Source organism: Peromyscus californicus, unplaced genomic scaffold (genome assembly GCF_007827085.1).
Source record: "Peromyscus californicus insignis strain IS unplaced genomic scaffold, ASM782708v3 Scaffold_22__1_contigs__length_63687245, whole genome shotgun sequence".
In the NCBI taxonomy this organism is placed as follows: Eukaryota; Metazoa; Chordata; class Mammalia; order Rodentia; family Cricetidae; genus Peromyscus; species Peromyscus californicus.
This window is the reverse complement of record NW_026294525.1, coordinates 58,237,583-58,248,302: the sequence shown is the minus strand read 5'-3', so window position 1 is coordinate 58,248,302 and position 10,720 is coordinate 58,237,583. Positions and strand designations below refer to the sequence as shown.

Sequence of the window (10,720 nt, the reverse complement as noted above, 5' to 3'; positions counted from 1 at the left end):
GACAGTGGTTCTCAATTAGAAGAGGGTCCTGGGGATCCCTAAGTCTCTTTTAGGGGATCTGCAAGCCCCCTTTCCACCCCATTTTTCTAACCAAATATTTGTGGAAATAAGATTTTTTTCTTACATCAAAAGAACATATCAAATCAGATTGACTAGAAACAGATGTGAGAATCCAGCTGTCTTCTAGCAAGTAAGAATTATAGTTTGCAAAATGATCCAACTTTCTCAACAATTGCTTATTGTTTTAGATAACAGATTTCTTCCTTTTCTTTTTAAAATAAGATAAGACTATATTGTATTAACTTGTAATGGCTTTGTTAAAGTTATTTAATCAAATTTAATTTTCATTAAGTTTTTTTGGCAAGTTGGTACACATAATCCTTTGGGAGGAATCTGAGACAAGGATATCATGAGTTGGAGACTAGCTTGGGCTACATAGTGAGACCCTATCACAAAAACACATCAATTTTAGTTCTCTTCTTTCTTACTCTTTCTTACATTTTCCCTTCCTCCTTTCCTTCCTTCTTTTCTTTTTCTCTTTCTTTCTTTCTCTCTCTTTCTTTCTTCCTTTCTTTCTCTTTTTTTTTTTTTTTTTGAGACAGAGTCTCACTAAGTTTCCCTAGCTGTCCTGGAACTCGCTCTGTAGACCAGGCTGAACTCTAACTCACAGAGATCTGCTGGCTTCTGCCTCCTGAGTGCTGGGATTAAGGGTGTGTGCCACCACGCCTAGCTTTTTTCTTTTTTCTTCAATTTTAATTTCTAATACACTAATTGCATGTTATATGACATATAATTCACAAAAACTTTTTGTTTGTTTGTTTTTGTTTTCTGAGACAGGAGTTCTTTGTGTAATAGCCCTGACTGTCCTGGAATTCACTTTGTAGGCCAGGTTGGTCTTGAACTCACAGAGATCCATCTGCCTCTGCCTCCCAAGTGCTGAGATAAAAGGCATGTGCCACCACATGGCTACAAACCCTTTTTGGTGTTCTTGTTGATAGATGCATGTGAAGACAATTGTCTCATACCTGGAAATAGGAAGGTAAACTCAAATAGCACCAGGGAGTCTCTGAAACTAACCAGATTCACTAGGTCCTCTCTGGGCCACAGTAAGCTATCAAAGTTGAGAGTCCACTGTAGTGAGTAGCCATTCCAGCTTTGATCTGGAAGTTCCAACCCCCATTGAGACTTCGCCAACTGTCACGCCTACAAGGCGGGGCCAAGGGAGGCGCCTGGGGACCCGAGATCTGGATCGGCCAGCACTCTCGCTCGGTTCCGGGACCCTGGACGGTGGAGGTGGGCCAAGCAGGGCTCCAGAGAACACCGCTGGACTGCGATACACCTTCCCCAGACCCCGCGACCTACCTATCCCTTCATTTGTAAATTATGCCATTTAATAAATCTCCTTTTAACTACGTGGAGTGGCCTTAATAATTTCACCAATAGTCCACCTCAGACCCGGAAACTGAGCTGCGAGGAAGACTCTCCGGAGCAAAGCTACAAGAAGAGCTGACCAACTGCCTAGATGAGGCAGAAACCAGCCGAGCTAACAGGGTTAGCCCAACAGAAGCACCTGGAAAGGACAATCTCCATCCAGCCTATTGAGTTGCTTTCAGGCTGTGTAGTGTGCTCCAGCTTTGGGAGTACCTGTGCTGGGGTGGCCTTTGGTGATATGGCTGTCTTTGAGTCATTTCTGCTCCTATAAGTAGCCGTTCACCTGTGTTACTGTAAATAACCCCAATAAAACTCATCAGTTCCCCAAATTAGACTTTGGTGGTGTCTGTACTGCACTTTGGTATGTCGTGGGTTTCTTATCTGGGATGAGAACATATAAGTGTTATACCTCCCCAGGAAAAGTTTTGTTACACAACAAATGTAAATGGATACATCTCCATGTAAATGGAAACCAGTAAAAAATTAGATATAACTGCCTTATGATCCAGCAATTCTACTCTGAGTATATACTCCCCCCCCAAAGGAAATAAATACAATACAGAAATATACAGATTTCCTGTATTCATTTGGCATTATTCATGACAACTAAGATAAAGAGTCCATCAAGGAATGAGTCAATAAAGAAAAAGTGTTAATACTCACAATGGAATACTAGACATTCTTAGAAAGAGAAAAGTCCTACCGTTTGCAACTATACGCATACAATAAAGAACATTATTTATGCTTAGCCAGGTCTCCCCAAAGCAATCACTGCATGTTCTTACTCATGTAAGGAATGTAAAAAAAACCTCAATACGTACAAGTAGACAGGGGTATTATTATCAGGCAGGGGTGGGGGCTATTAAATAAATGGGAGGAATAATTCTAAAAAGCTGTTGTATTCATAGGGACTATAATGAATTACAGTGTATGGTATACTTGAAAATGTCCAAGAGAGTAGACTTGTCCTCATCCCCAAACTGATAACTATGTAAAATGATGCATATCTTAATTGGCACAACCCAGTCATTTAACAATGGGCGCATGTATTAAAACACATATTTGAAGGAACAGGAATGCTAAGAAACGTTTATTTTTATTGCTCAATATAGATACCACATAATTTATTGCTTAAGCAAGGACATTTTTGACAGTAAAGGCAATCTTATGAATGATTACAGCAGGTGCACAGTGTTACTTTGGTGGGTGTTTTCCTTATCCTATCTAGTGACTCATCCCCAAAGTAGAATTGTTGAAATTAAGGGGCATAGAAATTGTTTTAGAAGCTGTCTATTTTTATTGTATCAGATATATTTACATAAGTGATTACATCAGCCAAGGTTAAATTTGATCTCTAGTAGATTTTGTTTCTAAAAATTGAGTTCTGAAAGTAGAAAAATATCATTTGGATGGCAGCAGCCTTGATATTTTAACTCAAGAAATATTATGAAATATTATATAATCATTTGTGGTCTTTAATGGCATCTAATTGTACAGAAGTATAATTCTTTGACAGTTACAAATCAACGTGCATGGGAGATTAGAATCAAGGTTTACCTGATTAGATTTTTTTAAAAAATGATTTATTTATTTATTTTGATTTTCCAAGACAAGTTTTCTCTGTGTGGCCCTAGCTGTTCTGGAACTCCCTCTGCAGACTAGGCTGATCTTGAACTCACAGAGATCAACCCGCCTCTATTTCCTGAGTGCTGGGATCAAAAGTGTGTGCTGCCACCACTGTCACCGCCCCCACCAACTGGCTTTGAATAGATTTAAGCAGCACAACCAATAGAGGGAGCTTTTGACTCACATTGTGGGTGGAGCTTACGACTCATTGTGAATGGAGACTGTCTCAGGCCCTATAAAAAGCCCAGGGCCTTAGTGCAGTGCCTAAACGTACTTCAGCCAAGAGCTTGAGCTCGTCAGTGGAGAAGTCAGATCCGAAGTCCTCTGCAGGAAACTACCCAAACTAGGTAAACCGACCCTTCTGGGAGGCCGACTTCACAATTCCTTTTCTCTCTGGCTACAACTTTGTGTCTTTATTTTTAGTTTTCAGATGGGGAAAGAGGAGGTCGTACACTGTCTGAGAACTCTGACTCTCATCACTACTGAAGTGTTTCACAAGATAACTTCAGGGCACTTTTCTTTTCTTTTTTAAAGATTGATTGATTTGTTATGTATACAGTGTTCTGCTTGCATGTATTCCTGCAGGCCAGAAGAGGGCACCAGATCTCATTGTAGATGGTTGTGAGCCATCATGTGGTTGCTAGGAATTGAATTCAGGACCTCTGAAAGAGTAGCCAGTGCTCTTAACCTCTGAGTCATCTCTCCAGCCCTGGCACTTTTCATAATAAAATATCCCTATGATTTTTCTTTTACTTTGAATCAAGGTCTGCTTTGCTCTTCTAGCCTTAAACTTCAGAATCATGTCACATGTGTTTTTGTGTTTTTAAGTAATATTTTCTAGTTTTAGATATTTTTAGACACTTTTCTATGCATTTCACTTAGATATATGTAACAATTAATATTTGTTGTATAATTATTACTGAATTATTTCTGATCATTTCGCTTTTTTTTTTTTTTTGAGACAGGGTTTCTCTGTGTAGTTTTGGTGCCTGTCCCAGATCTTGCTCTGTAGACCAGGCTGGCCTCAAACTCCCAGAGATCTGCCTGGCTCTGCCTCCCGAGTGCTGGGATTAAAGGCGTGCACCACCACCGCCCGGCATTTCTGATCATTTGAGATGGTACATAACCCTGGAAAACAAACCCTTTATAAATGCCAGTAATTTTTCTTTGGTAAAAGTATCAGGTACACTCTGAGATAGTTGAGGTCTTGTGGCATCTCACTCACCGTGTGGTGGATTTTGCTGGTCCGTTCACATGTGGTCATTGTCTCTGCAGTTGTGAAGATTTCTTAGTCACTTTTCTGTGTCAGGTAGACTGGGATTGAGTTTGCTTTTATGAATAGATTTAAATAAGGGTTAAATCCAAAACAAAACTGTAAATATCTAAGGGAGAAATACTGACCAATGTGTAGGGTGGAAAAACTTGCACTCAGATCTAGATCCATTACAGATCTGGGAGGGGGGCTGGAGGGATGGCTCAGAGGCTAAGAGCACTGTCTGTTCTTCCAGAGGTCCTGAGTTCAATTCCCAGCAACCACATGGTGGTTCACAACCATCTATAATGAGATCTGGTGCCCTCTTCTGGTGTGCAATCATACATAGATAGCTCTTTAAAATGTCACAGATGATAAACTTAACTATGATTCTTCAGTGACTTAGTATCACCTAGAACCATGTAAACAAATATATACAGTTTTTACAAATATTCGTATTGGATTTAGATACATCCTGTGTGTCAAAGGACAGATCGTGTACTGAAGACTACCAGTCGCTTTCAGAAACTGAAGAAATGGCTGTTTTGCCTGAAAAATGGACTCCGGATGGCAGTTTGGAAGTGGAGGCAGTCTGTCCAATTTGCCTGGACTTTTACTCTTATCCTGTCTCTCTCTCCTGTGCCCATGTTTTCTGCTTTGACTGCACTAAGAATTGGATGGCACAAGGAGCAGAAGATTCGATACTGAGCTGTCCCTTGTGTAGAGAAGAAAATAAGAGACCGATCATGTATGAATGGATGATTCGAGAACTCATCATTCTTATCAAGCAGCACGGCCCCCTCCTGAAGCAACCCATGGGGCAGATCACTGGACCCCAGGGGTTTTGCTCAGTGGACACAGCTCTAGAAATTGAGACTGGTGACTCCTCCTTGGTACTCTCTAATGGTTTAAGTGATGTCTGTTGTGGGGAGCCTGGTCATAACTCGGAAGATCCCCGAAGATTCACCCCCTTGGCTGGTGTCTTGGACAGCTCTAACGTCTCCCTGGTCTGCCCGGAAGTTGATGTGGGGAAAAGAAAAGAGTGGACTTCAGGTGTTTGCAAGGAGCCAGTCAGCAGGAGGAACCTGGCTATAACTTGGTGGAAGATCCTGGGAGAGTCACCCAACTGGCCTGAGTCCTGGACCGCTCCCACATCTCCTTCATCTGGCATTTGCAAATTGACACAGGAAAGGGAAATGCAAAGAATTCTCTCTGAATCTCCTTTGTGGACTCTTCAAGCCCATTCCTTTGTTCTGAATAGCCAGGGGAAAGTAACAGTAGTGCCCTGTGGTGGTGATAAATTGTCTATCCTAATAAACTTGCCTGAGGATCAGAGGACAGAGACAGCCACTAGATTAGACATAGAGGCCAGAGAGTGGTGGCACACACCTTTAATCCCATCGTTCAGGAGGCAGAGATCCTCTGCATCTCTGTGAGTTCAAGGCCACACTGAAAACAGAGCCAGACAGTGGTAGCACATACCTTTAATCCCAGTACTGGGAAGCACACATGGCTTTAATCCCAGGAGTAATGGCATGGCAGAAAAAGGTATATAAGGCATGAGGAAACACGAAATAAAGTAGTTCAGCTGAGACCCTTTTGAGTGAGGACTCAGAAGCTTTCAGTCTGAGGATTTGTGGAATTGGTGAGGTAATAGGTGATGACTGTGGCTTGCTCTGCTTCTCTGATCTTTCAGCCTTCACCCTGATATCTGGCTTTTTTTTAATTATTATTATTATAAGACTATTTAACATTTGAACAACAGTGCCCCATTTGAACATCTTCTTTTGGGTAACTCAGCCATTCCTAGGCTGCAGAGTTACAAATTGGAGTTATCTGAGAGGAGGGAGCCTCAGTTGAGCTGCTTCCATAAGAGCAGGCTATAGATAAGCCTGTAGGACCTTTTAAAAATTAGTGATTGATGAGATAGCATCCAGCCCATTGTGGATGGGGCCCACACATCGGCTGATGGTCTTGGGTTCTATAAGAAAGCACGCTGAGCAAGCCATAAGAAGCCAGCCAGTACGCAGCACTTCTCCATGGCCTCTCCTAGTCCAAGTTCTGCCCTGTTTGACTTCCTGCCTGACTTCTTTTGATGATGGGCTGTGATGGAAGTGTTAAGGAAATAAACCCTTCCTTCCCTGAGTTGCTTTTTGTCATGGTGTTTTATCTCAACGATAAAAACCCAACCGAGACACTCTTTTATTATTTCATGCTCATTTATATAGAATTTCTGATAATGATCGTTGCTAGGGAGAAAAACAAAACAACAAACAAAAACCAACAAAAGCCAACAGAATCAGTGGAAGATGTTTTGACACCGTATAGAGTTTCACACTGAGACAAAACTGGGAGACACCGCTTCCTGTTCGACCCCTCCTCCCAGCTGCATGAGAGTCCTTGAGAGACCAAGGTGTAGGGAAAAGGGGCTGGCTAGAGAAACCCACCCCGACCCTGGAGCCCAGAACTGGGGAAGGATGGCTCAGATAAGACCAGTGAAACACAGTTTGGCCCAAATCAGAGCCGTCTCTGCCCCTGGCCAACTGACTCGTGAAACCAACCAATCACAGAGCAGGACAGTAGACTCCTGGCCCTGGGGCCCAGGACCAGGGATAGATAGATACACAGCCTGTGTTTGGGACCTGAGCCAGAGAAATAAACACTTTATCCCCAAACCCAGAACCAAGGAAACATGCCCTGACTCTGAAACTAGTGCCAAAGTAACACTCTTGGTCCCTAGAATCAGAGTCAGGGAAAGAAATGTGCCCTGGCTTTAGAGGCAGTGTCAAAAAGCCAAGAAAGGCCAGTGAAAGAAATACAGTTTGACCCTGAAATCAGAGCCATCTCTGTCCCTAGCCCACAAAACTGGCCCATTCCTGGGCAGAAAAAAAAAAAAAAAAAACACAAATCAAAAAACTAACCAATCACAGATTGACTCTGTAACTCCTATGTAACTTTCTTTTCCTTCTTGTTTTTACCCCATGTTCCTTTTTGGTATCTGTGATCCTTCTTAGGGGCTGCCTTGCATTACCTTTTAGTGGGTTTGGGTGGGTTGCATTCTAATAAAGCAACAGGGCTTTACAATGTTCAAAAATAATACTTATTGGTGATATATTTTTCTTTTATTATATTTCATTAAGCATGCTAATATCTCACAATAATGTGCTTACCTGACTCATCAATGGATGAGACTTATACTTCAAAAAACTGTCACAGACCCTGGGCTTCCAGGCTCCTGCTCCTGAGTATTAAAAGCCCCAGTGTCCCCATGGTGTCTTTATTTCAAAGGCCTTCAGGTTTCTTTCTTTTGGATGTTTAAGTTCCAAGCTTTCATTTCTCCCACTTGAGTGACCCCCCCCCCCCCCCACTTCTCATATACTGTGTGTGTGTGGGGTGGGGATGGGGTGGGGAGTGAAGGTGGGGAGTGGAGGATGCCTGTGACTGTTGATTGGCCTAATTCCTCTCTCCCATGTGGGTGAACCATGGTGGTCCAGAGTGTGGATCACACACTCTGTTTGCTATTGTCCACTGGTTAGCAAAAACCCAGTTTCTGCTGCTTTCAGCTTTGTGGTCTTGGATGAATTATTTAACTTTTCTATATGGAAATTCCCAAATCAGTAAAGGGAATTTGTTGCTAGAGTTTTCCTGCCTGGCCCACAGTCAGGACAAATCTCTCTCACCCACCAGTCCTGCAGCTGCTCAGACCCGACCAAGTAAACACAGAGACTTATATTGCTTACAAACTGTATGGCCATGGCAGGCTTCTTGCTAACTGTTCTTATGGCTTAAATTAATCCATTTCCATTAATCTATACCTTGCCACATGGCTCGTGGCTTACCGGCATCTTCACATGCTGTTTGCCATTGTGGTGGCTGGCAGTGTCTCTGACTCAGCCTTCCACTTCCCAGCTCTATTCTCCTCCTTGTCCCGCCTATATTTCCTGCCTGGCCACTGGTCAATCAGTGATTTATTTATTGACCAATCAGCAACACACTTGACATACAGACCAGCCCACAGCAGGAATTAATAATAATAAAAGACTCACTTTTAATACAACAGTCAGCCCTCCAAATCTGGAGTCTTCACATATGTAGATTCAACCAATCTTAGTTCAAAAAAAATATATATTTTTAAAAAGTGAGTCTGTATAGAATGTGTACAGACTTTTTATCTTTGCCATCATCCTAAAAACAGTACAGCAGCTGGGTGTGGTGGCACCACACATTTAAGCTCAGCATTGGGGAGGCAGAAGGAGGTGGATCTGTGCACATTCAAGACCAGTCTAGTCTACACAGTGAGCTCCAGGCAATCCCAAAGCTATACAGTATTATCATTTCATAAAAATGAAACAAAACAAAATAAAAACAAAACCAGCAAAACAATTATAATCATAGCACTTACACTGAATTAGGTATTATATGTCTTCCAGAGATGAATGGACATATTTGGGAGTATTGCACAAGTTATATTTGCACATGACACCCGTTTATACAAGGGAGAAAGTGCCTATAAATTTTGACACCAGTAAGAAGGCCTGCAGCCAGTCACTTACAGATCTGTGGAATGATTATTTTGAGGATTAAATGCAATAATTCCTATTAATTTTTAGCTTAGGGATTTGCCTAAAGAATGTGCTCACAGTTTTTTTTTTTCAAATTGTTAGTATCATCTACTATTATCTTTGGTTCATTGTAAAGTTGTTTTTAATTAACATACTCGTATTATGTTAGAAACATAATTGAAGAAAGTATCATATGACTGTATTTCCCTCCTGCTGTAGACAAAATTCTAAACAGTCTTATTAAATAAGAAACACAGAATCAAATACAGAGTTAAAGTCAAGAGATCAGAGCAAGAGCCACGACTACCTTATCTGACCACCTCGCCGCTACCGCTTTCCCAGAGAGAGAGACCTTCTTCCTGTGTGACTGTCTTTTTATTATCTTTCTGTTCTGCCTTCTCATTGGCTCTAAACCCAACCACGTGACTTCCTCGTCATTGCCTGTCTATACAGACTTGCAGGTCTCTAAGGTTGGTACTGGGATTAAAAGTTCAGGTCACCTTGCTTGGCTGTGTCCTTGACCTCTGCCTGCCATGTGATTGGATTAAGGGCGTGTGCTACCATTGCCAGACTTCTGCTAAATGGCTATGACCTCTGATCTCCAGGCAACTTCATTAACATACTAATAAAATCACATTTCAGCACAAATAAACCACATCCCTCTCTCCATTCATGTGAATTACTTTTTAGTTCTGTTTCTTCTCCATTTTGCTCTTGTCTACCCACCAGCCAGCCTCTCCTAGCCACACAACTCTTGTGGAGATGGTTGTATACAGAGATGTGTTAATTGATTCTGATAGTAGAGGTGCAATCATTCTGAGAAAACAAAATTCTGCTCTGCAAAAACCATAGTGTGGAGATTGTTGTGGGGTGTCCATCAGAGAAGACTGCTCAGACACAGGTTTAAGCCAACAGAAAGTCTTTATTAGCTGGCGACTGCACTGGGTGTTCAGGATCCCAATATAGTCCCAAGCCTTTCTCAGGATGAGATTTTAACCACAAAAAACTATGTTCTGGCTTGACATACTTCAGTTAATGAGGAAAGGTAGCTAGAAGTGGAAGTACAGAAGCCAAAAAGCAAGGTTAGTACATTTAGAGATATTCTTAGAATGATGCACTTTGATGGATGAGGCCTTTGTTTTAGCTTTGGCAGGTGGTGCTGCCTACATGCTGAGTTCTACAGCCTAAATGGTACTTCATCATGGAGTCAGTTGTACTAAGGTTTGGGGGCCTACTAAGGCTTAGCATCCTGTTATAGGGATAAACTGCAATTCCAAATACCAGTTTGCACAATAGCATTATAGCATTTATGAGAGCATCTCCATCCTCTCTCTAACTGTTCACCTCACATTTCAACTTTCTAACCCTCAGCCTACCTTTTCTCCCATGTGGGTGCTGCTAATGAAACACCTCGTGTCAAACTCTGATCCTGTCATACTCACTAGTCCTTTATGGTGCGCTGTGAATCAAACTGCAGGGGGACCTCATCCTCTTCCTCCTGGGTCGGGAAGGGGATGCCTGGGAAGACAGAGACTTAAACCAGAATCTCTATAGATTTGGGGGAGGAAACCAGTTCAGCATCATTCGTGGGCAGCAGTTCATTCGAATGGTTTCATTTGGTCTTGAAGACTAAGACAGCCTAAGCAGGAGAGAACTATAGTGTTTACTCCTGGATTTAAATTGGAATCATCTGGAAGAACTTAAGAAACCACCACACGTCAAAACAACAACAACAACAACAGCAACAACAAAACAAAACCCAAAACAAACAAAAAACCACCCCCCACAAAACAAAACAAACAAAAAAACCTAACAAAACAAATCAAAACAAAAAGCCACACCCCAAACT

At 41.9% G+C, this 10,720-nt stretch overlaps 1 protein-coding gene across 1 annotated transcript; it reads left to right on the top strand.

Moving 5' to 3' along the window:
• Positions 1–4,845: 4,845 nt before the first annotated feature.
• Rfpl4b (ret finger protein like 4B) lies at positions 4,846–10,504 on the top strand. Its single transcript, XM_052750679.1, has 2 exons — positions 4,846–5,580; positions 10,349–10,504. The coding sequence occupies exons 1-2, from the start codon at positions 4,846–4,848 to the stop codon at positions 10,502–10,504; spliced, it is 891 nt and encodes a 296-aa protein (XP_052606639.1).
• The last annotated feature ends 216 nt before the right edge of the window (positions 10,505–10,720 follow it).

Bases quoted from the DNA above. Each gene is read 5' to 3' on its own strand.
- Rfpl4b (XM_052750679.1), top strand. From the start codon at position 4,846: ATGGCTGTTTTGCCTGAAAAATGGACTCCGGATGGCAGTTTGGAAGTG. The intron at 5,581-10,348 runs GTAACAGTAGTG...ATCAAACTGCAG, and splicing joins TTCTGAATAGCCAGGGGAAA to GGGGACCTCATCCTCTTCCT.